This window comes from Centropristis striata, chromosome 17 (assembly GCF_030273125.1).
Source record: "Centropristis striata isolate RG_2023a ecotype Rhode Island chromosome 17, C.striata_1.0, whole genome shotgun sequence".
In the NCBI taxonomy this organism is placed as follows: Eukaryota; Metazoa; Chordata; class Actinopteri; order Perciformes; family Serranidae; genus Centropristis; species Centropristis striata.
Genome location: NC_081533.1, coordinates 23,123,109 through 23,148,130, shown reverse-complemented (window position 1 = coordinate 23,148,130; position 25,022 = coordinate 23,123,109). Strand labels below are relative to the sequence as shown.

General features: G+C 39.1%; 3 protein-coding genes, 1 long non-coding RNA gene and 7 other non-coding genes across 12 annotated transcripts; 10 read left to right on the top strand and 1 right to left on the bottom strand.

Moving 5' to 3' along the window:
- Positions 1-924: 924 nt before the first annotated feature.
- sb:cb1058 (uncharacterized protein LOC394209 homolog) lies at positions 925-6,206 on the top strand. Its single transcript, XM_059354941.1, has 3 exons — positions 925-1,022; positions 2,743-3,497; positions 5,332-6,206. Exons 2-3 carry the CDS (start codon positions 2,808-2,810, stop codon positions 5,485-5,487), a joined length of 846 nt encoding a protein of 281 aa, XP_059210924.1. The 5' UTR covers positions 925-1,022; positions 2,743-2,807; the 3' UTR covers positions 5,488-6,206.
- A 2,280-nt stretch (positions 6,207-8,486) lies between these two features.
- On the top strand, positions 8,487-13,112 carry LOC131989700 (uncharacterized). 2 transcript variants are annotated; one of them, XR_009395977.1, is made up of 14 exons: positions 8,487-8,501; positions 9,095-9,128; positions 9,378-9,415; positions 9,684-9,733; positions 9,913-9,973; positions 10,163-10,209; positions 10,488-10,537; positions 10,779-10,807; positions 11,010-11,058; positions 11,487-11,561; positions 11,745-11,777; positions 11,953-12,007; positions 12,625-12,682; positions 12,884-13,112. It is a non-coding gene; the product is annotated as an uncharacterized LOC131989700 (long non-coding RNA). The 2 variants fall into 2 exon arrangements; XR_009395976.1 differs by lacking the exon at positions 8,487-8,501 and having other exon boundaries at positions 8,866-9,128.
- Positions 9,521-9,594, top strand: LOC131990242 (small nucleolar RNA SNORD26). Its single transcript, XR_009396048.1, has one exon. It is a non-coding gene; the product is annotated as a small nucleolar RNA SNORD26 (small nucleolar RNA).
- Positions 10,590-10,654, top strand: LOC131990241 (small nucleolar RNA SNORD29). Its single transcript, XR_009396047.1, has one exon. It is a non-coding gene; the product is annotated as a small nucleolar RNA SNORD29 (small nucleolar RNA).
- Positions 10,868-10,937, top strand: LOC131990243 (small nucleolar RNA SNORD30). The gene has a single exon (XR_009396049.1). It is a non-coding gene; the product is annotated as a small nucleolar RNA SNORD30 (small nucleolar RNA).
- On the top strand, positions 11,139-11,265 carry LOC131990247 (small nucleolar RNA SNORD22). Its single transcript, XR_009396053.1, has one exon. It is a non-coding gene; the product is annotated as a small nucleolar RNA SNORD22 (small nucleolar RNA).
- LOC131990244 (small nucleolar RNA SNORD31) lies at positions 11,601-11,672 on the top strand. Its single transcript, XR_009396050.1, has one exon. It is a non-coding gene; the product is annotated as a small nucleolar RNA SNORD31 (small nucleolar RNA).
- On the top strand, positions 11,811-11,885 carry LOC131990245 (small nucleolar RNA SNORD31). The gene has a single exon (XR_009396051.1). It is a non-coding gene; the product is annotated as a small nucleolar RNA SNORD31 (small nucleolar RNA).
- On the top strand, positions 12,737-12,810 carry LOC131990246 (small nucleolar RNA SNORD31). The gene has a single exon (XR_009396052.1). It is a non-coding gene; the product is annotated as a small nucleolar RNA SNORD31 (small nucleolar RNA).
- Positions 13,113-13,482: 370 nt separating the features above from the next.
- On the bottom strand, positions 13,483-16,349 carry arl2 (ADP-ribosylation factor-like 2). The gene is made up of 5 exons (XM_059355006.1): positions 16,004-16,349; positions 15,573-15,683; positions 14,775-14,937; positions 14,087-14,167; positions 13,483-13,944 (listed from the first exon to the last, which is right to left on the bottom strand). The coding sequence occupies exons 1-5, from the start codon at positions 16,066-16,068 to the stop codon at positions 13,810-13,812; spliced, it is 555 nt and encodes a 184-aa protein (XP_059210989.1). The 5' UTR covers positions 16,069-16,349; the 3' UTR covers positions 13,483-13,809.
- A 1,506-nt stretch (positions 16,350-17,855) lies between these two features.
- batf2 (basic leucine zipper ATF-like transcription factor 2) lies at positions 17,856-24,522 on the top strand. The gene is made up of 3 exons (XM_059354414.1): positions 17,856-18,604; positions 20,605-20,724; positions 23,458-24,522. The coding sequence occupies exons 1-3, from the start codon at positions 18,515-18,517 to the stop codon at positions 24,520-24,522; spliced, it is 1,275 nt and encodes a 424-aa protein (XP_059210397.1). The 5' UTR covers positions 17,856-18,514.
- The last annotated feature ends 500 nt before the right edge of the window (positions 24,523-25,022 follow it).

Sequence of the window (25,022 nt, the reverse complement as noted above, 5' to 3'; positions counted from 1 at the left end):
AGAGGCTACCCTAAACGGTCCCACCTGCCACCATTGGGAATTAATTCACACACCGATGAACACAGCATCGGGAGCAATTTGGGGTTTCTATATCTTGCTCAAGGATACTTCGGCATGTAGGCTGTGACGGTCAGGGATCGAACCACCAACCCTTCGGTTGGGGGCCAACCAACTCTACCAACTGAGCCACAGCCGACTCTAAGGTGTCGGCCATCTTGAAAAACGGCCGCCATCTTGGAATTTCAAGTAACTGTGGGTGTGGATTGTCAAGTGACCTACAGAGACTGCTCATGCCAATTTGTATGTTTGTATCACCGAATAAACCATTATATCACTTAACTGCTCCACTTAGGTGTCGGCCATCTTGAAAAATGGCCGCAATCTTAAAATTTCAAATGTCTCTGACAATTTTCTTGTTAAGTAACCCATGGAGAGTGTTCATGCAAATTTTCACGCTTGTATCATAAACTGAACAATTCTGCCAAAAATGAGCACTTAGCCGCTCCACTAACTCGGCTGTCAAGGTTAAAGTTGAATTGAAAGTCACAGGTTTATCTGTAACAGCTGAGAACGTACATGGTTAATGATTAATAAGCACTTATATCACAATATGATGTTTACTCCTGTTTGTGAGCTGAAACATTTAGTCAGTTTTTCACTCTGTGTGTTGTGTGTGTGTGTAGGCATGTGTAACTAAATTTTTGTTTTAAATCTGATTTAGCTCTGAGTCAGTGTGTGTGGTTAAAAGACTCAGAAAAGAAAAAGGGAGAGAGAGACAAAGAGTCCTTGAGAGTGAGAGTGCTTCCCTGTGTGTGTGTGTGTGTGTGTGTGCTCTTTTTGCACGTGTGTGTTTGCTCTGGTGACGACAGACCTGCAGGTTCAGGCAGGATGGGTGGGTGGTGACGCTGTGTGTTAGGGGAGTATCTTGAGCTCTCAGTCATTCAGACACACACGGTCACATTCGCACAGGAGGTATTGCTCACCAGAGCTCACACACAGAGGAGACAGCAGCAAGAGATCAGGTAAGACTTTAACTCTTTCTTATCTAATAGTTTCTGCATTTTGCTTATTGCTGTGTCATTCTTTCAAGATAAATTATCATGTTCTTACGAGTTACTTTGTGTAGAATAATTAGTCGCACATCTCTCCTTTTTTACAACAACCACAATTCCCCTAAAAAGTTGGGATGGTGTGAAAAATAAGTAGATAAAACCCAATGCAATGATTTGCAAATCCTTTGTGACCTACATTCAGTTGAATGAAAGTCAATATATCTAATGCTCAAACTGGGAAACTTTTGTTATAATAAAAATATATTCCCTCATTCTGATTGGAATGCATTCTGTGTTTATGTACATTGTTCACAGTTTTGTCTGTTTTCTTGTGTTTCCTGCCATATCCATCACTTTGTTCGCTTTGTCTACATCCTCAAAATAGTGTAATTCAATTTTAGATGTCTTCTTTGTCCTTGTACTTTCTTGTCACATTCAACTGTTTGTTCCTTTTTTGTTCTCCTCCTCTAACTTTGTTATCTGAGCCACTGGCAGATGCTGTGATGAGATGTTAGCTAAACCTGGCATACCTGTACCCACATAGCACACATTTCCTGCAAACATCAGTACACAGAATGTAGTATTTGCTCTCATACTGAAAGTATGAGAGAATGCAGAGAATACACGGGAAGAGTAATATGATTCATTTTACTGTCTTTACAGTGAATGTGAAGATACAGCCATCAGCCAGCAAACTTAGCTTAGCATAAAGCCTGACTAGAGGACATCACTGCTTCATGTTTTTGGTTTTTGTAAAAATTAAACAAATGTGATATTAGTTTGCTTTAGAGGTGCTGGCAAGCATATTTTTAACCTTTGGATGGAGACAGGCTAGCCTTTCCCCTCTGTTTCCAGTCTTTATGCTACGACAAGTTAAGCTAGGTTAATCAACCGCTGACTGAAGCTTCAAATGTAAGTGTTTTCTGTCAGTTTCTTCTTCTTTAAAATAGGTGCCATAGTTTTAAGTTGATTAAAAAATGTAAAATATTTAATGGGTCATTATCACTGGATCAAAGTACATTGCTGTCTATTCATTTTCACTTCTGGTGGTAGTGATTTACCTCTGGTGACTGATGGAAAATAACCTGCTCTGACAATGAAGATTCTCTCTGTCAAAATGTATCAAAATTGGTGAATCTGATCCTATTGCCCTTAAACATTATTGAGAACGAGTCAACAGTCTGGCTGACTTTGGCCTCCAGAGAGACGGTCAATATGAAGTCATTGATTTTGGCAGCTGTACAACATCCAACCGGTTAAATAAGTGTCAAAGTCTGAGTCTGTGTGTGCATGTGTGTTTGTCTTCCAGCTGTAGGAACATTGTGTCTTTAGCTACGGCATCCAGTTATCATCACAACACTGATAAGAAACACACACACACACACACACACACACACACATATACATATGTGGGGTTCAGTGCATACCATTCACAGCAGCATTGACACAGATAAATCATGTCACACATACCCATGACACAGACATTATCTTCCATCTACATCTCATTTCATGGCATTTTTTCTCCGCATTTCTCTTCTTTTTATCGTCTATCATCTTTCCTGATCTCTGGCACGTATAAAGTTCTCTGGGAGCTACTATGAAATGTTCATAAGAATGTGGGGAGACCCAAAGAATAAGGGTTATGTAACGGCATTAATCTCTAATCTCTCTTGCCCCCTATCTTTCACAGGTGACAAAAGAAGGAGCTGTTAAGCACAAAAACAAAAGGAGAGAAAGAAAAACGAGACAGAGAAGATGACAATTGGAAAGAACTCCAGGAAAAGTTCTGTGAGGAGCTCCATCCGGGCCCCAAAGTTTCTGGACAAATCTAGCGGCTTCTACGGTCGCCTTGATGAACCTGAGGTCGCTGGAGAAGGAGAGGAGGTGAGAGGGAAAGAAGGAGAGGAGAGGTGGAGCGGGACGGAGAACAGCAACAGAGAGGGGGGAGTCACGAGCAGCCCGACCCAAAGCGTGGTGCACAGGGATGAACGAGAAGAGGCGTTCGACCTCAATGAAGGCATGATAGAAGACGACGGCGAGACTCTCCTCCAGAGGAAACCCAGTCGCCTCAGCAGCAGGTGGAGAAGAAGCTCCAGGAGGAAGCAGAAGGAGGGGAGAGCAGAGGAGGACGCAGCCAGGGATGAGAGGCCCAGCCTGGGCACAGAGAGTCCGGTCATCCCACGCGCCCTGGAGGACACCCGGGTGATGATCGAAGAAAAGATGGAGAAGGTGAAGAAGACTGAGGAAGAGAATGAGAAGGCAGGAAAAGGGAAGGAGCCAACGCTTGTTCACTTCCAGGTTCGGGAGGAAGCGGACGACCAGGTCCTCATCAGGGACAAGAAGAGGGGGAGAGAAGAGGAGGGAGAGGAGGAGAGGAGGATGAGGAGGGAGCAAGAGGAGGGGATGAAAGTGGTGAAGAGGAACACGGTGAAGAATTACCGCAAGGTGAGCGACACAGAGCTTAAGCCTTATGTTTGTTATCCCTTAAATTACTTCAAATTATTATAAATGACTCCAGTACAAGTGAAAATCCTGCATTCAAAATGTACTTAAGTAAAAGTACAAAAGTATCAGCATCAAAAATGTACTTGAGTAAATGTACTTAGCTACATTCCGCTGCTGGTTATCAGCATATTAGAAAAACTCTGCTTTCTGTATTTCACATTTATAAAAATTCCATATTCACCCCTTCTGGTTAAATTTTAAGCCCCTCAAGGTTACATAACTGTGTCGTCAGAGCGTTTGTGTATCAGGGGGGTAAAGTTCTCCCTCAACGTCCTCCACATACTGCACACTGGGCTATTAGTCCCCATGGAAACTATCACCTTAATAATAGGCTGCCAGCAGGGTCAAGGTACAGCAGCCATCAGTGCATGTCACCAACCCATTAGGTAACTTCCCCTGATAGGATTTTTTTCCTTCACGTCACATTCGGCGATGAAGCGGGAGGGGAGGTTTTACAAACACGCTTTTAGCTGTTTAAGTAAACCAGCAGCAGTTTAAATGAACTGCACGTCTCCTCACCTGATTCACATGTTCCCAACCATTTTCTGCTCCCTCTGAAACACATACACAAAGGTGACATTCCTGTGCCTCCTATATGGTGTCCTTTGATCAGTGGAACGAAGTATGGCATTGTTGACCCGCCCACTAGACCCACACCATAAAAACATTCCACTGCTGTTAACCAATCAGCTCCACCCTCAGGCCACACAGTCTGACCTCTGAGTTTGTGTCTGCACAATATTAGTTTTAGGTATGAGAGCGAGTGTGCATAGATTTTTATGCACAGTTTTTATATTTTAGCTGTTTTTCTTCCATAACATGTCTTCTTTCAGACTAGTTTTAAGAAAAAAAAACCTGGCTATTTGTGTCTGTAGATTTCTCCTAAAATTCACTAAATGCTAGCATTAGATCATGTCTCATTTGCAAATGGATACAAAATTTCAGAAAACTTGTAATACCAAAAATTGTTTTACTGTAAGTAATCAAGTTTCATAGTGATGCTTGTTTAAAACTTTACCCTATTTAACTGTAGTTTTTTGCAAAACTTGTGGAATTTTGCAATACTTTTTTATCTTTAAAGGCGTATTCTTTTTAGTTTTGTCATACTCTGAGCCAGAAATCTCCACTTCAATAGCACTTTTGAGTTTCAATCCTGTCAATATTCTTTTTATTTTATTTTATTTTTTAGAGTTTGTTCATATATCATTCATACCCTGACATTTTGTTCCTGAAAACAGGCTGAAAATAAAACAATTTATGGCTGTTAGTGCAGCATTTTCTGATTTATGGAGTAATAACAATAGATACCTGCCCTCCATAAAAACTATTGACTTTAATATGTCAGTGATAATCTCATAAGATTATCTGGCTTTATCCAATGTTCAGATGTCTGTTCTGGAAATCTGTGCAAATTAGTACATAATTAATAAGATACACAGAGACACACAAAACAATTACAACTACCAAGAGACTCAAAACTACTACAAAGACACTAAAAACAACTACAGAGACTCAAAACAATTACAGAGAAACACAAAACAACTCCAGACACACAAAACAACCAGAAAGAGACTCAAAACAACTACAGAAAGGGGAAAGCAACCAGAGCAAAAGTTGCTGCAAAAAATACTGCAAATAGACACAAAACAACAACAAAAAGAGGCTAAACAGCTATAAAGTCTGTGTGTTTTGCTCTTATCTAGGAGCGGCGGTGAGGTCAACTTTATTGCTATATTTTCGATCACTAACCTTTACCCTCTTGTTGCTTGTTTAGGCCTTGGACCGAGCCTTTCGTCGCGGCTGGGAGGCCTTTATCACCAACCTCTACAGCGTCACGCTCACACCTGTGACATCATCCTCCCCATCGTCTTCTTCACCTTCGATGAAGAAGAAACAGCAACACCAACGTGCCTTGGCAGAGTTTCGGTAGAAGTGGGGAACGACATGGACGATAAAATCTAATATTTAGTTTGTTCGAATCATGATTATGCACTGTGTTGTGATGGACAATCCTGCCTCTATAACATTTATCAAACCATCAGTGGGGACTTTTAGAGTCACATAATGCGTTTGAATAATGCAGTAGAAACAATCAGTTATGTAAGTTACTGAGTCTTAATTACTCATAAAGTTTACTGTCTTGTCTTATCATGGTGCACAGTGGTTTGTGCACAGACTGCAGGGCTTCAGTTTCACTTTATGAATTGTGGGAGCCACGCTGTTGATTTTACATTGAAGTCTATGAGACTAGCTTGAAAGGAAAAGCCCAGTCTTTATGTGACTGAGTTCAACTGCTTCTGTTCTCATTTCAGATTAACATTTTAGCTCCTTGCATCCGGCCCCCTATTTAGAGCTTGGAGCACAAATTAATCTTTGCTTCCTTTGGTTTAGCACTATGAAACTATTAGGGTTGATGTGCAGCCAAAAGGAATGGAAATTTTCAACCATGCAGCGATGACTGATTAGTGGACATTAGTTGTGGAGATATTCACATTTCTGCATGTTAATCAGTGCCATTTATTGCTTTCTGAGAGCTAATGAGTAATGAGAGGGGGGCAAACACGCAGCTAATCAGTATTTAGACATTATGATAGTGATTACACATATTTGTATGTTAATATGTGAGAAAAATTGCAGGTTTTTACCAATGTTAAACAGGGTTTTCTATCAGTGTGTGCAGAAATACACACAGCTTGTCAGTGTTTGACTTCCTCATTGTGTTCTGGTGAAGGTTATTTAACCTGAAGAGACAGAGAAGGAGAGCGCATACATGTGTCTGCACGTTTTTATTGCCTGGTTATACATCAGTGTGTTTGATTGTTGCCTGAACAGCTGCGCATCATATCCACATTTTAGTGGCCTGAAACATCACTCACTGGCACTTTACAGGTCAAAATAGTGTTTCAAATTTATATAACTTCAGTATCACATGCAACTGGAGACAAAAAGACATCATATCAATGATGGATACGATAGGCCTGCTGTAATTTCCTGTTTTTTTATATTACCTCAATTATACTAGACTGAAAGGTGGTCAACATGTCCTGGTTGTATATAATTATTGTCTAAAGAGTGTGTTAATTTTTATAAAGATTCTTTTGTATTCTAATCAAAGCTTCTGAAGTCACAAACCATAACAAGAAGCACTTTTCTGACTAAATAAAGACTTAATTTATTACACCGGTTGTGCTTTCATGTTTCAGGATGAATGCAGTGTGAACAGATCTGCCTGGTTTTTAATCAGTCAGTGTTGGACATTATTAGATTGATGAGTCACAATGAATTAAGTAAACCCCAGCAACACGTCATCTAGTTCATCATCTGCTCAAATCAAGATGAAGATTAAACTTTAACCTGCTGAACTTTGATGTTTGTAAATTTATAGTAATCTCATTTTAAACCCTTGCTTCCCTCCTCCATACACCTTGAATATAGCTGAGTCAGAAATTCCCACTCTGTGTCATCAGGAACACCAACAAAACACATTAGAGTCAGATTTTCCTTTATTGTCATTGCACAGTAACAAGTATTAGGACAACAAAATTAGCCATCAACCCGTCCAAACGTATACTTAAAACACACATTGTACAGGTGTACCTAATGAAGTGGCCGGTTTATGTATATGTGTATATGGCAAAAGATGAAATATTAAACTATACAGACTCACTAGTTAGCAATAAACCTTAGTTGACTATTTATGTACATGTTTGCTGTCCATCTTACAAACATAAAACTTAAACATAAACATATATTTCTGCTATTTTTTGCTATGTATTTGAAAACAAAATAAAAAATAGAGATGCAATTTAATGACGAAGTTATAAAGTATGATTCATTTTGTGCAGCAGAAACGTATGTAAATCTCATAGAAAGTAGTTAATATACTTGATAAAATAATTTCAATTTGAACAACTTTCAGCCTTACAGTAGAAGAAAAGGTACTATATCATCACACTGTTAAAATTATCGCCTAAGTCATTTTTAGTCAAAATTGTTTTTTTTTTGCCTAAATCATCTCCTCATGACGCCAGCCAACTATGGTAAAATCGCTACATCCTCAGTTGATCAGATCATGTGATTTTACCCCTTTAAGTTAATGGCCTATGTCAAATGTGTGACTTTATTATGCCAAAGTCAAAATAAAATGTGACTTAAACAAGATATGGTAACACTTTATTTTGAAGGTGTCTACATAAGAGTGACATGAGCGTGTCATTAACATGACATGGGATGTGTCATGAACATTAATGACACTTTGAAGTAACATTAATGCTCATGATACTTGTCATGTCATGTTTCTGACAGGCTTGTGTGACTCTTATGTAGACACCTTCAAAATAAAGTGTTACCATATCTTACTTAAGTCACAAAGGCATGTTCAAAAAATTGCCTAAGTCATTTATTTCTCTTAAGTTACATAATTCACACAGAGTGTTATTACTATGCCAATAGCCATCCTTTGTTACATCCTTTTTGAGTGAAATGATCAATAAATGTCATATGTTACAAGTTTTTTGTGTTTCCTGCAAAACTTGAAAAAATTAGTTAGGCGATTATTTTAACAGGGTGACGACATGTTGCTCAGCAGTCTGGTGGGTGATAATAAGTTGCTGCTCCGGTTTCTTTGCTGCCACCGTGTGGAGGAGAAAAACAAGTCCCTACTTTTGCTAAAACGGAGATGACGCAGACAAAAAAAACTGTACATTTTTTTAAATGCGTCTTCAGCCAGGAGCTTAAATTCATCTCTCTACAAACAATGAGTTTATCATCGATATAGCCTCTTTTTTTGATGGTTTTTGAAATTGTCCAAAGCTAAATATAGCTAATGGAAAGGTTTGCGCCGGCTTCCTGGTAAAAGTTTCCCGGTGGGAGGAGTTCTTCAGTCGGACATAAAAGCCAGACGGACCGGCTTCCTCGTTCACTTCCTTCTCTCTTCTGTTCGAGGTAAGATCACCACCTGCTAACTCTGTTAACCTTCATTCAATTACAAACATTTCCTTTATAGTTAACAACATTGCAATTGTTAATTCTACAATATATTACTTCTGTCAACCAGATATATCCTTTTTAAAACCCTTTACTTTAAAACCCTTTACAAGTCTAAGTAGTGTGTTAGCTCGCAGCTAATGTGCAGGGTCTCAGTGCAGAGCTGGACACAATCTTTAACCATCCTGCCGTAAAACTTATTTATTCGTCTACTTCGTTTTGCTTAACATTTATTAGAATATGTTTTCTATATGCTTAATGTAGTATTTATTAAAAAACACATTCAACGTGTTTTATAAACTACTACTGAAATGGCCGCTGCTATTTCGGCCTCCCTGCATACAGTGTCTCTCAATGATGATAATCTCACAGACCTGTACTGAATGACTGTGATTGCAATATATTATTCTGATGTGAGACACTCTAAAAATTATATATTTCACCGTCTCCTGCCGTCCTGAGCACGTTGCATGGAGCGGTCACGTGTTAGCCGGCCATGAGAAATGCATGCTAGCTCCGCGCGCTAAAGCTGTACTCTCCTTGTTTTCTAGATGAAGAAAGATCCAGAAAGTACTTGCTGCAAAGGTAATTTCTACACCTTTTACACTCTTACACTGCCACATTTGACATGCTTTAGCATAAAATGTAAGTCAGTGAATTAATGGATGTATTGGCCTAACATGGAGCCTCATGCTACTGTGATGTTCTACTTGAACTCTCTCACTGAAATCTTTTGAGGAAACTTCATCTCAAACTTCTGAGTAGCATGAAGGTTTCCTTAGTGTGCATGTGTGAAGTCTGCTTAAAACCCAAAACCTATTTTTCTTTTTCCAGGTGTGTGGAGAGTGTGGCAGAGCTGTCCACATGAAAAGGTAATTTTCTTTTGTGTAGACTATGGTTTTGAAAATTCAGTAGTTTTGCTGAGCACATTGTATTTCAGCCATTAATTGGCTCAGAGGCTGTGTAGGCGCTCAGTGCTGCAGTGATGATATTTGAACTCTCTCTTACCGAATCAGCTTTGAAGAAACTTCTTTACCAGATTCTGAGTAGCATGAGCTATTAAACACAGCTCTAGTTAATTTGTAGTTGTAATCAAAACGTGATGACAAAATGACCTTAATCTGCTTTCTCGACCTTCAGGTGTTCATGGCTGATCAAAGATGAGGAACAAGCATGAATGACTTTTGCAGGTGAGCTTAACTGAACCAAAATTACCTCACGTTCTGCAAAGGCCATAACTGATTTTCAAACAAGACAAGCATATGCCTGATTATTATGATGCTAAATTTGTTCTGATTGGCCATTAAAGTGCAGAAGTTGAGATTCATCTTGAGGGGTTTTTTTGCTAACTTCTGATTTTTCTCTTCAGGTTGGTCTGCACTGTTGACCCACTGACTAACCTCTCTAGAGCAGCTGTAAAGTGCACTGAGGTGAGTAAAATGTGGATTTCTTTTTAGTTATTTAGAAGTGGGGGTAAAACATGATGATTACAATTGACAAGCATATACCTGATTCTAGTGATGCAACCTTTAATCTGATTATCCTCAACTGAACAAATTTATAAAATGTTTGCTTCTACACCAGTGATTTACATGTAAATGTTTCTCTCCTCGGTGCAGGTTTGAGGAGAAGCTTGTGGTGCGAGGCCATGTGGAGACTTCAACATGTAAGTTTGATTGTGATAGTTATGACATACCTCTGCAGTGAAACAACTGTTTATATTGAATAAAATACCTGATGCAACTTCACTGTTTGGTCCCTACAATTTTGCTTAAAGTGAGGAGTTCCCTCTGTTTGAAAGGATGAAATGGGGTAAAACCCATAAACACCTGGACGACTAATGTCACATGGCAATTTGTCACCAAAGCCCTGATCAAACACTTATTTCTAAAAATGCTACAGAAGGTTATGGTACAACCAATAACAAGCTATTTTCTCTTGCAGGGGCTTTTTGAGTGGACGTTTGAAGAGGAAGTTATCTATTGAAGCCTCATGTAAGCAATTCTCTCTAATTATAATTAACATGCATATCATCTTATAATGCAGTTCCAATGATGATGATACTTAGCTCACTTTGAACCAATGTGAAACGACACGAACAACTGAGCAACTGCATTTTCCTACAACTTTATTTTAATTCCAACTTGTATGGCCTCCTAATCAGTAGTACATGCTAATTTAACATAAGTGGGTTCCTGTTGAGTAATGTGTGGTCATGAACTCTTCTGCCTACAGATTCAAAGTGAGTCCACAGCATTGTCGAGGTAAGATGTCCTTTCACTTTTGACTACGTGGTAGCAGTAGCTTTTATTGCCAGACCTGCTGAAAATGATGAGATACATTTGGAATCTCGTTCGTCTGAACTACTGTTGAGAAATCTAATATCTGACATCAGTAAAGGTCTCAAATGTTAGTAATTATAAAACCATTTTGAGCTCAGACCTGACTGTATCTTGTCTGTTGCAGGTACCTGGTTTTGAAAGATCCATCTTTAACATTGCTCAACTTGTCCCAGGTGAGTGAGCCCTTTAGTCGTCAGTAAGATGTGGCCTGAATGAGCTTATTTACAACAAGCTAGGCCAAGTCAAATGGTTTCCTTCGTGATGACACCCGCACATGTCTTACGCCATTGTTCAATGCCAGAACCTGAAAAGGTGGACCCACTGGCATTGCCTTGGCAATAAGGGGAAGACCCGTTGGGGTTACCAACAGTCTGAATGGAAACTAACGTAACCTGAATGTGACAAAATGCAATTCTAAGAGCCAGTTAGATGTAGGTGATTAAGTTTAGAACAGTATGATTAACTGAAGTGTCCAAATTTGCCTAGTGGAGTCACATCTGGCTCTTTTTAAAATGAATTTATTAAATTGAAGGCCCTGACTGGCAATACTATCTCCATCTGTAGTGATGCCATGTGATCTAACAGAACAATTGTCTCCTAGGATCAAGCTGCCTGTCACACAATGAGGCTGAGGTTCAACTTCAATGCTGAACTGAGGACAAGGTCCTCTGTTTTTGTAAGTATCTTGTCAGTGCCAGAGATTACTTGATATTTTGGTAGAAGTGATGAGTTTCTTATTACCGCCCCAGTCTGAGAATTCATGACTGATTGGTACCCTCTGATTAAAAGACTAAACTGTTTAATTTTTTTTTATTTGTACATATTGCACATTATTTACAAAGTGTTCTTGGTCTTTCAGAGTCAACCTTGATCTGCTGCTTTGCCTCATGTGGTAAGTATTTGAAACATGAAATTTAAAACACTGATGTAGAAGTGATGAGTTTCTTATTACCGCCCCAGTCTGAGAATTCATGACTGATTGGTACCCCTCTGATCACACAAGTATTAAAGATGTTATAATTCACATGATTCAGATCGCAACGACTGACTCTTATCTAATGTTGCAGGTTTGCTGCTCTGACTACAGTATGGGGAACAGCATGCACACTGAGACTGCTGCAGGTAAATGAGAGAACAGTAATGTTTCTGGGATAATTTACATGATGAGTTGCTTTCTCAGTCTTCATCCCTCACTGCTGCAGTTGGCCACCCCTCCTGTTGACCCAGTATGGCACTGAGAACCCTGGCTCTCAACAGGTGTAAGGTGACCTGCTGGTGGTCTGAGGGAGCGGAGCGCTGGCTGTGTGGGGGGAAAATGACTGAAAAAATACGCCCTGATTACATCCCAGAAATTAACTTGCAGTAATAAGGAATGCAAATGGGAAGCTTGTGCTTTCTGATGGATTATTTGCATTAAAGTTAATTCTGCAGCAAGATTCATGGAATGTACATGGTACTTAAAGGGAATATTTAGAAACTCATGACTTGCAGTAGTTTGTAAGACTTGAAATACTGCAGCTCTATATTCTGACTGACTACAGAGTCGGAGAACAAATGACCCAAAATTAAACGGGTTGGGACTCAACCTTTCTAATGCAACCATGCAAAATTTGAATTGGAGAAAACCAAACTGAAAAGGAAGCAAAACAAACTTGATGAGGCTGATCAATACTAAATTCAAAGATTTGTATAAAAAAAAAAAACTTGTTTTAATGAACTTGCACTTGTGTGTTTAAAAGGTCTGTCATGATCTCATCACATGATCTTCCATCTTGTGCTTGCTGTCGAACAGAGTTGGTGAGTATTTGAAATGATTTAAATATCTAAAGTAAACAAAACCTAATCAGTTTCTCTAGAAGTGATGAGTTTCTTATTACCGCCCCAGTCTGAAGATTCATGACTGATTGGTACCCCTCTGATCAAAATTTAGTAAATTTTGAGGCTAACAATGGTTGAGTCTGTTACACAATTCTGAGTTTCCCCATCTTTGTTTTACAGAACCTGGACTGAATTATGGCAACTTGATAAAGATCCTTCAGCTGCTGTTCCTCTGGCTCTCGAGGTTTTGGAAAACATCTGTACTGCAGAGTCAGCAAAATGTATCTGGTCATTGAACAGAACAGTTGACTTTTCATTGCAACCTTTCCTGCATGAGATTGTGTTTTGTTCAATAATTCAACTTTATTTAAAGTTCAATAATATCCTGAAATAAAGAACTTTCACTACATTTTCTATTGTGTTGTCCAATACTATATAAAATGGGTCATTGGTTTCAAAGAACTATAAAATGATAGGCAGTTGGAATGTGTAAAATTTGCTGCTGCCACTAATGGTACCTTTTCTATAATGCAGAACTTATGACTAGACTGCTCAAGCCTTGTAACTCTTAAGAGAATTGTCTAAAAGCTGGATCAGAACTGGTATTTAACAATCTTCTTCAGGGTGCACACTGAGTTGTCGTCAGACGCTTTAGCTTCGGCTTTAATGTTGTCCATGTTTGCATCAAAGTGATCACTGATTTTTCCAGCTAATCTAGAATCACTTGGCAAGTTGGGACAAAATTCACATTTGAGTATTAAAGTAGACAAGATTCCAGACACTTTACAATCAGCATTTAATTTTAAACATTTGAAAGAGGCATAAATCAAACAATCTGTGCAAAAGTTCAAACATTGCATACTTTAAACATCTTTTAGGCATTAGTATGAGTTAATTTTTAGAGTCACTTCACAATATCTACCTCAACTGTGGACAAAATATGAAAGCCAGGTGTGAATTGTGTAATCATTGACAGCACAGGTGTCTGGCAACATGAAACAGAATGCATTTGTCAAGTTCTGCTTTGATACTTGACTCCGTATCCTAATGACACTTGAGTCATGTCTGAGTTGCTGTTAAAAAAAAAAAAAGAAAATCAGGGACACTCAGTCAGTGGTAAAGATCCTTGCAGCGATATCATCTAATAACCAGTCCACTCCAGTTAATAAATTATCTCCTGTTACTGCACTGCAGCCGATGATGCACCAGTGATGACTTTTGATCTCATCCAGGGCCAGCGCCTACAGGAAAACACAATGACAACATGCATTGTAATAAACTATTTCAGGATAATTGAAGTATAATCACACTTAAAACCACAATGGTGAAAATACAATTGCAATAGGTTACATTAGTGGATATAAGTAATAAAATAAGTCTCACCTCTCGTATCGCCTCTTTTGACAGGGCTCCTGGTAAGTCTTGTTTGTTGGCAAACACCAGCAGTGTTGCACCAGCTAACCTCTGCATAAAGGAAAGGACACACTCAACTATAGAGACTGTGAAGGAAATTTGGGTTTTCCTGCATGGTGGGACATGAAGTAGGCGGCGACCTACTTGGTATTCAAGACACAAGGCATTGTGGGAACTGACTCTGTGGACTTAACAATTCTAACACCATGACTGAGGGGAACGTGTTGACCAGTGGGCTCTGTCCTGATGTGATGCATAGGGCAGGAAGATAGGGCCACATTGAGGCTTACTAAAGAATCAATGCTGGGAACTGCAACAGTCATAAGTCGAGCGGTGTACAGGACTTTGTTGTATTGTGAAATAGTCATTCGGGATTTTGCGGTGTATGGAATACGAATGTACTAATAAATTGTGCTGAACAGAGTATTGAGGTCTTTGTTCTTGGCCAGCTCACCCACTAACTTAGTGCAGTTGTCAAAACTGCCACGACAAGACTGATATTGATACAGAATAAACTTTTTTTTTTTTACAGCTATCCCTCACAGTCCCTGTGCCTGACTCCAAAATGAATGCATGAAATAACAGATCTGCAATTTACCACTAAACCCAACATGAGCTTTCCTGTACCTCTAGTATGTGTGTGTGGGTGTGTGTATACCTCCTCCAGGAGCAGTGCACTGAGCTCCTGCTTGCAGTCTTCCAGTCTGAGTCTGTCTGCGCTGTCCACTACCCACACCAGCCCGTCTGTGCTTTCAAAGTAGTTCCTCCAGTAGGAGCGCAGTGACTTCTGACCCCCCACATCCCAAATATTCAATTTAAACCTAGAAAACACAGAGAGAAGAATGAGGAGTGACACTGGAAAATAAAGCCTGATGAAGGATCCTGGCTAGGAATAATACACTCAATTCATGTGGAAAATCAGGAGGTTCAGTTCGCAATAATTTGACCATGAAACTGAAGCTAGTTAAATTCAGCCAGTATTGATTTTAATTAGAGCCTGACTGACATTTTTTTTCTTTTACAGAACATATAATGCAAAAAAAATTATGCTTGGGGTTATTTACAAATGGTGTTGGGTATTTATTTTATTTTTTACTCTGAAAATAGTCAACAGCTGACTAATACTGTACAATAAGTTACCTCTGGTCAAAACTGTTTATAACAACACTTAACATAATGTCTCAATAGACTGCACCAATTTTCTATTATCATTATTACATATACATTGTATAAAACTATAGCGTTTTCTTATTCGTTGTGTTTTTATCCCATTTCATTTTTTATGTTAATTACATGTATCTATTTTGTATACTCCCGTTTCTTCTGCTGCTGTAACACATAAAATCTTCTAGTGGATGAATAAAGTATATACGTCTATAAAGTAATTATTAGGCCCGGGACTAGATTTAAAAGATATCTATGTTTGTTACCATAGATATATCTGTGTGTGTGTTACCCTCTGTGCTCCAGTGTTTTGATGTTGAAGCCCAGCGTCGGGGAGATGGTGCTGACGTCTTCTCCATTGAACTTCTTCAGGATGGTCGTCTTCCCCGCGTTGTCCAGACCTCTGAACGAGCCAGGTTAAAGAAGAAGCACGCACACACACCTCGCTATTAAATATCACACTTATGTAACGTTAATTATCAAGAGCTTAGCTGCCTCTCATTCACAATGGTTGTTAACTAATAGGGCTAGCAAGGTAGCATGATACAGCACAAAATAAACCTCACAAAACACAAAGCTGTTATCCTGTTTTATCCGACGATACACGGACATAAAGAGCTTCTTTTGCCGTTCAGGTTTTTGACACATAAAGTTAAAATCACGTTCGTACACGAATGCTACTTTGCCTGCAGCTAAGCTAGCAAACTGTTACAGAGAGGATACAACATCAGCAGCCTCATTTCCCGCTCCTTCTGCTTCATCTTCTTTAAAATCGTGAGCAAACCCATCGCGACGGTATCCCTCTCACTTGCGGTTATAATAGATTTGCTACTTTTATTAATTTCTGGATTTCTATGAAAGGTGTTTATTAGCCATAAGCAGCATTGCCATCCAGGAAGAGGCTGTAGTGCTAATCCCGCCCCTCGCAGCCACCAATTGGACTGTTTGGGAAAGCGCTAACGTTGATTGGTTGGTGGAGACGTTCGATGCTGTGATTCGTCGGTGAGCATTTTAAGGTGTGACAGGCGTTTGGATGGGTTTGGCGCCCCCGTGTGTTTGTTGTAGTAATTACATATTTGACTCAATAAGTGATCTCAGAATTCTGACTTTATTCTCAGAATTCTGACTTTAAAGTCAACATTCTGAGAATACATTTGAGTTCTGACTTTATTCTGACTTTTGACTTTAAAGTCAGATTTCTGAGAATAAAGTCAGAATTCTGATTTTAAAGTCAAAATTCTGAGAATACATTTGAGTTCTGACTTTATTCTTTATAAAGTCAGAACTCAAATATTTTTTTCTTGTGTTGCTCTAATCCTCTTCTGTAGATCTGGAAATATTCTGCCTGTCAAAACTTGTTTCAATACACTGATATTACACACGTTATATATACTTTTTGAATGTAAATATCGACAAATACCTTGTAAATATAATTTGTATTTTAGTTTCCCTTGGGTTTTCTAATATGTCTATTTAACTGTTTGTATTCTATTATAAGTACTATCATAGTAGTCAATAATATCCTATCATTTTTCCTTACTCGCAGTATCAGAATAGCGTTATGGAAATAAATCTAATATATTAGCAGTACATAGCCTAGCCTATATAATTGGAAAAAAAAGTGTATATTTATCCTAGTCAGTTTATTGAGGTGCTTTCAACAAAAATATAGTATTAGCAATCACTTATATCAATTGTTATAAAAAATAATCTATTTTATTAATCTATTTTTAGGTTAGCTGGATATTTTGAGACCTGTGACATAAACAATAAGCACCAATATCTTCACTACCAAATTAAAATGTCCCAACAATTAGAAGAGTTGTGTAGAATGAACACAGTTGTGAAATACATTCATTAAGGATCCCTTCTCATATCAGGCGTAATAATTCTGGTAATAAATAACAACAAATTTAGTAAAAAGAAAGTGTGTCTTTTTTTGTCTAAAGTCTATTTTTCTAAGAAGATATTGGCATGTAAAGTAAAAAAATAGCACTCTTCATTACTTGAGTTACATCATATCCTGCTGAGGACCGGTAAACCCTGTTGGCTGCAGTGTGGGGGCTTGGCCACCCATTTCCTGGCAAAAGCGCTTGAGAAATTCCCTGTATGTGAGGGAGGTACAAACCATAGACTGTAGTACAAACTCAGAGCAGTTCCTGTCCTCTAATATCTTTTCCCATTCATTTATCCTGATGCGTTCAGGTGCTGTCGAAAATATTAGGTAAGACAACGAAGCTGTATGATGTTTGATACTAATGGAAATATGTACTTATATGCCACTGGAAAACAAGGGTTTGATGGCTAAGTCAATAATTGCAGAATAAAGATAGTAAAATATTTTACACAGTATGCACACAAGTATATTATAGTAAAATAAACACCAGAAGAATCGAATAGAATGCCTTTATTGTCGCATATATACATATACATATACACATGTACAATGGGATTTGAGAGCAGTGCAACAATAAATAATATATATATAAAATATAAAAATATGCAATATAAACATAAACATTAACATACATAGGCAAGTAAATGTAAAGAAAAATACATACGATATAATCATAATTCGTATAATAGTAATCTTAATAATAATGATAATAATAATAAGAAACGTGTAGTTAGTAACATATATCTCCACTGCGAGGAACATGCTGAACGTTGATTTGTTCTCTTCATACTGATGCTTTTTTGCTCTGTTTTGCTCTTTTCTGTTAGATCTTATCAATGTGTTAACTTAAAAACATTTCTGCTTGTAGCGCTTTTGCAGCGTTTCGCGTGTAGACACGAAAACCTACATACTACACGTGAAGGCAGCACAGACCCCTGCGCTTTACCTTGCAATGGGTCAGTTTAAAATAAAGAGAAACTGAAAGCAATCGCAGCATCACGTTGCATCACCGGCAGCCTGATGCCAAGCCTCATGCGCTCAAAAGCCAGCAGACACGGCAGCGGCGACACATTTAGGCTACAGAAGCAATAAGTCATAAAGCACCAGAAACTAAATGCACCACAGAAATATAGCAGTGTCTATTCAGCAGCCGGTACTCTTCCCGTACATCCCGAGTCTTTCAAAGGCGCCCTGGTAGTGCGTCTACTTCAGAGTGTGAATGGAAGTGAACTGACCTGCGGGCGCAGCGCGGATCATCCGGGCTCGGTGAAGGTGCATCTTGCCGCTGGACAAGTCAGTCAACTGTCCGGCTCGCTAGTCTGCTGCTGGAGGAAGAGATGTCCCCGTTATTCATGGACACCGTGTACGAGCTCAACAGTCCCGACTCGCTGTCAGCTGAGGAGAGCCACAGTAACAACGCTGAATCTGTAAGTATGCTTCTTCTTTTAAAAAAATTAAATGAAAATAATCAATGAATCATGCAGAAATGAACAATAATCACATCATGTTATGACACCTAAAACATATCACATATTATAACAATATTGGGCTACAAAAAGACTCTAATATAGAAATTAAATAGACATCTTTTAGACATCTAAACTAATTATTTAAAGGTAATTCTATACATTTGAATCCACTTTCTTTGATCTATGCATTTCTTGTTTTTGTCTTTTTTTATAACTTTTGAGAGTTTTTAAAAATAATGTTTCATAAAAATAAAATTATAATTACTATCAAATTGCATAAAGATCAATCAAAAACCACTATTGACCTTGATATAGTCTAAATCCAGGATTACTATTAGTAATATTGGGGGTTTCTTATCAAGAATAGGTCAGTCACTTTGGGATGTCCTGTTAGTTAAGATGCACACCATATGGTGCTACTGCAAAACCCAAAGTTCAGTTCCAACTGGGGACATTTGTTGCATGTCATTCCCCTCTTTTCGCTCCTGAAAAAGTGTCTTGTCCCCTCTTAACTGTGCACTATTGAATAAAGACAAAAATGCCTCTGAAATAAATGAGATAATGAGAAATAAATGCCTAAAAGTCCTGTAATCAAATCTATGTAAGTTGAAATATCAGCTTCAAAATGTACTTTAAGTACATAGTCCAAATATTATAAATATTATATTGTTAGATATATTTATATTGATGCATTTGTGTATGCAGTGTTTTAATTTGTAAATAAAGGGCTCATTTTCACTCCTTAATATACTGTTATGAGGTTAAATTTAAAACACTTTCTAATTGCTTTTAATGTATCATGTTTTTCATCTTAAATCTCGAATGAAAAAGTAACTAAAGCTGTCAGCTAAATGTAGTGGAGTAAAAAATACTATATTTACTACAAAATATAGTGTAGTAGAAGTATAAAGTCACATAAAATGGAAATACTTAAGTAAATGTATATAATGTGTATATAATGTACCATATGTATATGTCTTATTTTTTATATTCTTTATTCTATTTTCTATATCTATGTGTCTGTATCTTGAGCTGCTGTGACAACTAAATTTCCCCACTGCTGGATAAATAAAGTTGTATCTTAACTTATCTAAAGCACACACACAAAATTGTACTAAAAGTGAAGGACTTGAGTAAATGTACTTAGTTACATTTCACCTCTCTTGAGTCCTGAGTTAATCACCTAAAAGACAAAAAAAGTGCATTGTAATTGCAAGTTACAAACACAAGCGTGTTAATACTGTATTGTGTGGTTAAAATAGTTGGCAGCAGTTACTATGTCTGATGATGATTGTCCTTTTGCTTCAGTCTGGATTACATTTTTTCTCCATACATACCAGAGGACTTCATCTCACTCTTTAAAAAAACCCCACTTAAATCATAAAATTATGATCTTGTTCTATTGTTAGTTTAGTTTAGCTGATAGAGATGTACCACTAATTCGATTACAAATATCTCTTGCTGTTGTTGAATGCATTTACTGTGTGTCGCTTTGGTAAAAAGTTTTAAATGCAAATAAATTAAATCTTGTTTTCAGTGCAGCTGGCCTGCCATGTGGTATAACATTTAATATAGGCAGAAATAAATAGTGCTCATGGTCCCATTTTGGGTCCATTTGAATCCCAGTGATATACGAAATTGTTAGATGAAGTTTTGAAAGTTTTATACGTTTTATAGTAAAGCTGCTGCACATCTAAACTCATTAAATTACCTAATTTTGACTTTGCCCTGCGAGGCTGTGCTTCTAAATGTACAATCACGCGCTATAACACAACAACTTCACATTTCATGTGATTGGTTTGTCTCATGACCTTATTACCCATGAAACATCATTCCTAAAAAGGCCATAGGGGATGCCACAAGAGAAGTGTGTCCTTTTAAAACTCACGACTTAGTGAATACAGTACATAATAGTAGATGCGTGTGAATAACTGTCTCTGTTGCAATCATCTTTACAGGAGAGGGAAGCAGAGGGTCAACAAACTGGACACACATCCAGAAAAAGACAAGAGAAGAACAGAGACGCTGCAAGGAAGAGCCGCAAAAAGCAAACGGAGAGGGCCGACGAACTTCATGAGGTTCAGGACATTCTTTACTTATATTCCTCATGTTCCCTCCTTCCTTCCTTCCTTCCTTACACTATCACCAGTGACTCTGTCTCTGACTGTGTCTTTCTTTCACACACCCACACTCACACACTCTGGCTCTGTGACTTGTGGTGTGTGTGTGTCTCTTGTGTAATGACAATATGCTTGTAGCCGTTTCTTGTAAATACTCTGCTTTAGGAGAAGGGCTTTCACTCCCTCCAGTTGGCCCTCCCCATTGGCCCTCCCTTCCTCCCAGCCCGACACACACATTCACACACACACATACACACACAAACTCCTGCCTTTATTTATCCGCCCGTGCTGCTCCCCTTTTTTTTTTTCTGAGGGCAAATTCCACAGGTTATGTTACACCGAGACACGCACACACATTATGAACTTTCTGAAGCTCCGAGTCATCTTTCTGATACAGCACAAAATGTTGTGTCTCTGACACCTTCATAATGTGAACTGCTGAAAACTATCTATGCATGTATAGATAGACTAAAACGGACTCTTTCTGTCTGTCTGTCCGTCCTTTGATTTTCTCTACAAATGTTCATCCAGTCGACTTCACATTTGGCAGGTTTTTTTGCAGAGGACACAAGGAAATGCAATGTCAAGTGGTAACTCTTGAGATCGTTCGGGTAGAAAACCACTAATACACAATTTAACATTGCTGCACAAGTGGTGGCGAGAAACAACTGAAATATACAGTACACGTGTCTTGTCATTTCTCAGTTTGACACCCCTATAGCGAGGAGGATGTGGGTGCGTGACACAGGAATATGTTTTGACTACATTACTGATGATCAAAATGTAGCAAACAAGTTTGCTAACACAGCCGAACATCAGGCTAAGTGCAGCAACGCCGGACAGAGCAGGGCAGCTAATATTACTCTCTAGTCCAGCAGCATGAAGACCAGCTTTGCGTCTTTGTGCAGCCTTTTATTTCACAAAGCTCTCTAAAATCCAGCCTGTGTTCAGCTCGGTCACTGTCTCGATTTTTTTTCTTATTGGATTCCTCCCTCAACATCCTTTTTGGTCTTTTTGCCTCAGCCATGATGTGCATAGAGGCTGCTGAACCAGGGTCTGTTGCCCACAGCCCACAGGGTTGTGCGGCAGTGTGAGAGTGTCACTTAAATCGCCCATTTGTGTGATGTAGAAGTCTCCGATAATGTTCCCCATGGTGTTTATTTAGCCATGGTGCTAGTATGCTGGATCTTATAAGTGATTGTCCACGTAGACAGATTAACAAAGCACTTACCAGGATGCGTGGCCTTTCAGAATTGTGGCTTTAAACTGGTGCACAAGGCCAAACTAAATAAATAGGTGAGAAACATAACGTTACACTCCATTGTGTTTTGTAATGTTGCTAGCAATTGCTAGCCGTGCTGATTTTTGCTGATGTGATTATCCAATGCAGAGGGATGTCAGGTTGTGTTTGTGTTTCACTGGTGTTTTTGCTGCAATGCCTGATTTGGTGCGTATTAAGTCCCAGCAAGAAAGTAACACTTATCAAACTTTTTCTTTTAACTGATCTAATCTTAAATCTTGATTAGTGGTTCAAGTTTCAGACTCAATACCTGTGGCCATGAGAAACTGTGTTTCTTAATGTCTCATTATAAAAAAAGGTTAAATCTGTGACGTGATTTATTACTTTTGGGCCATAAGCACATCTCGCTACACACCTATAAAATGTGTTATGACTCGCATTTGGCGATTTGTAAATCAGACCTGTGGTTCACTGTGCTGAACCTTACTGCACCTGAATGATTACAGTTGGCCTACATCCTATCCTACCTGTTCTAACTGGTTTGATAAGTGTGTGTTTACGTGTGTAATTTATGAATGGGCGTGCGTGTCTTTTTTGTGGAAGGAGTCCAGACTTTCGCTTTCTCTCTCTCTCTGTCTTCTCTTTCAGTTCTGCTCTTTCATGTTAATTTTGAAGAAGCATTGCTGCCACAAAACCATTTTGACTCAAGAAAAATAATTATAGACGGTGTCAGCAGTTCATGGTTTAAAGGGTCAGCAAACCTGATACACAGCTGCATAGCACCACTACTTTATCTATGACTCCTGTGACCTAGGGAAAATTCACTAGAAATGTAAACTTAATGAAGGAAAACACTATTCTCATGAGTGTTATTTAAGTCTGCACTTGCAGTAATTGGTGCTCAATGAAGATGAACACTGGCTGCTATGAAGAATAAGTGTTTTCAAGCTGCACTGAAGCTTAATGAGGCTATAAAATTGAGAGTTTAGTTGATTGATAAACCAGGAAAAACAATGCTACAAACTCTACATTTCATCTGAAGGGTTTCAAGCCAAATTTCAAGGCTTTATTATCCACATTAAACTCACCGACTCTGCATTAATCATCAAATTTTCTGCTGTCTCAACCACCTGCCCCCTCAGTTCTGTCACTTTAGAGCAATATTTCACTTCCCCTTTGAGGTTCTGACTTTGGCCACACATAATTCACTCTATGGCTGTTGTGCTTCCTATTTCAGCACTCGAGAAGCTTCTTAAAGAAGAGTGTCGTTAGTATTGCTTAGCTGTATTGTTTCACTGCAGCACGGGTGTGATATTATGTGGGTGGGATGTCTTTTGATGTATGTCTGTAATCAGTTTTTATAGCCAACGAGTGCCATTCTCAGGGATAATAAAGATAATCCTGACTCAACTTGACATTAACTCTGTCATTTCTGTCCCTATTCAACTTAGGAGCTCCAGAATCTGGAAAGATCAAACACAGCTCTTAAAAAGGAGATTGCCACATTGAAAAAAGACCTCCACCTCTATACGACGGCTCTGGAGCGCCACCAGCCTGTCTGCTGCCTCAAAACCACCTCAGCCAGCTGTCAGGCCGGCCCCAGCCCTCCTCGAGTCCCTCCCCACGCTTCGAGCTCAACTTTTGCCGCTGCAGCTTCACTCTCTACCTCCTTAACCTCCAAGCTGGATCTTCAAAACTACAAAAGAGCACGTCTCTCACCTTCGACTCCTCCAACAACTACAACATTAGCCTCGTCCAGCAGCTCGTCACCTGACCAATTAACTTCCTCCAGCTCTGTAACGGCTCCTTCCTCTGTCTCTTTCTTAGCCGCCCCAGCTCCTCACTCTTTGTTTAGCCAACATCCTACTCTAATCACACCGAGGCCGGAAAATGTTGCACCTTTGTGCACCAACCTTGTTTCCAGACCTGTACCCTCCAGCTCTCTTGTCGCAGCCACTCAGCCTCAATCTGGGCAAGACACCATCCATGAAAACTCTTTGATGGCAGCAAGTACTTGTTTCTCTCCACTTCACTCTGCACTGGAGGATTTTCTATTGAAACAAACTTCCTTTGTAGATACTTCATCTAATGCAGTGCCTCCTTACTCCCATTTAGAGGCAGGAAACGCAGGTCTAGTAGTGCAAGGTTGTTCCATGAATGTGCCCCTGCTTAATCCAGGTCAGTTCAGCAGAAATCCAATCAATTCAAGTCCGCAATGTTCACTTTTACCGCCAGCTCTTAAAGCTCCTGCTGTTCAGACCCTCTCAGCACCACCTCCTGCTGCCGCTTCTCCCTCAAGGCCAAGTCGTAGTCGGCCAGTCACGTTCAATCCTACCTCTCTGCTTTCCCTGCTCACTGTCCCGAGTCCCCTTGATGTGCCTCAGACTACCTCCAGCAGCATTGAAGGGCATTTCTCTCAAACGCTGCAGTCATTGGGGGAACCCCCAAGAGATCTCTCGCTTTCAGAGCTCCTGGAGGGGAACGATTGGATACTAAGTGGGAACAGTCACCAGTAGCACTACATGGAGAAGGAAGACCAATTTTCTTGTGTCGAAATGGCTGGTTAATGTATTTATTTTGAACAGTTAAATCAAATTGTGCTGAGCAGCTGCAGCCACAACTTGTAAACATACAGCTGTATGGAAATACCAACCTGTTTCACTCCCAGCTCATCAGATACAAATGCTTGTGGTTTAGTATTAAGCGTCTGTAAAGTGGGTGGACTGACAAGAACCAGATTAAAGAAAAAGTTGTCAAAGCCAATACAGCATCAGAGTTACCAGCTTTTAGTCCCTAGGTGAGTCAGTGGTGGTTATTCTGATGACATAACTATGACAGCATAGAGGGTTATTTTTCCAGACTTGCCAAAACTTCTCCAGAACAACACAAGACACTATGCAAATGTTTTTCCAAGCTTAATAGAACTCCCCAGGATTAGTAAACCAACATCTGAGATTGGTGGAATTTCCCATGAATAATTTCAAATGATGCCAAGCTGAGGTTTTCACAGACTTTA

Bases quoted from the DNA above. Each gene is read 5' to 3' on its own strand.
- batf2 (XM_059354414.1), top strand. From the start codon at position 18,515: ATGTCCCCGTTATTCATGGACACCGTGTACGAGCTCAACAGTCCCGAC. The intron at 18,605-20,604 runs GTAAGTATGCTT...TCATCTTTACAG, and splicing joins ACAGTAACAACGCTGAATCT to GAGAGGGAAGCAGAGGGTCA. The intron at 20,725-23,457 runs GTTCAGGACATT...TATTCAACTTAG, and splicing joins GGGCCGACGAACTTCATGAG to GAGCTCCAGAATCTGGAAAG.
- arl2 (XM_059355006.1), bottom strand. From the start codon at position 16,068: ATGGGTTTGCTCACGATTTTAAAGAAGATGAAGCAGAAGGAGCGGGAA. The intron at 15,684-16,003 runs GTATCCTCTCTG...TGGCTCGTTCAG, and splicing joins GAAATGAGGCTGCTGATGTT to AGGTCTGGACAACGCGGGGA. The intron at 13,945-14,086 runs GTGAGACTTATT...GTTTTCCTGTAG, and splicing joins CAAAAGAGGCGATACGAGAG to GCGCTGGCCCTGGATGAGAT.
- sb:cb1058 (XM_059354941.1), top strand. From the start codon at position 2,808: ATGACAATTGGAAAGAACTCCAGGAAAAGTTCTGTGAGGAGCTCCATC. The intron at 3,498-5,331 runs GTGAGCGACACA...TTGCTTGTTTAG, and splicing joins CGGTGAAGAATTACCGCAAG to GCCTTGGACCGAGCCTTTCG.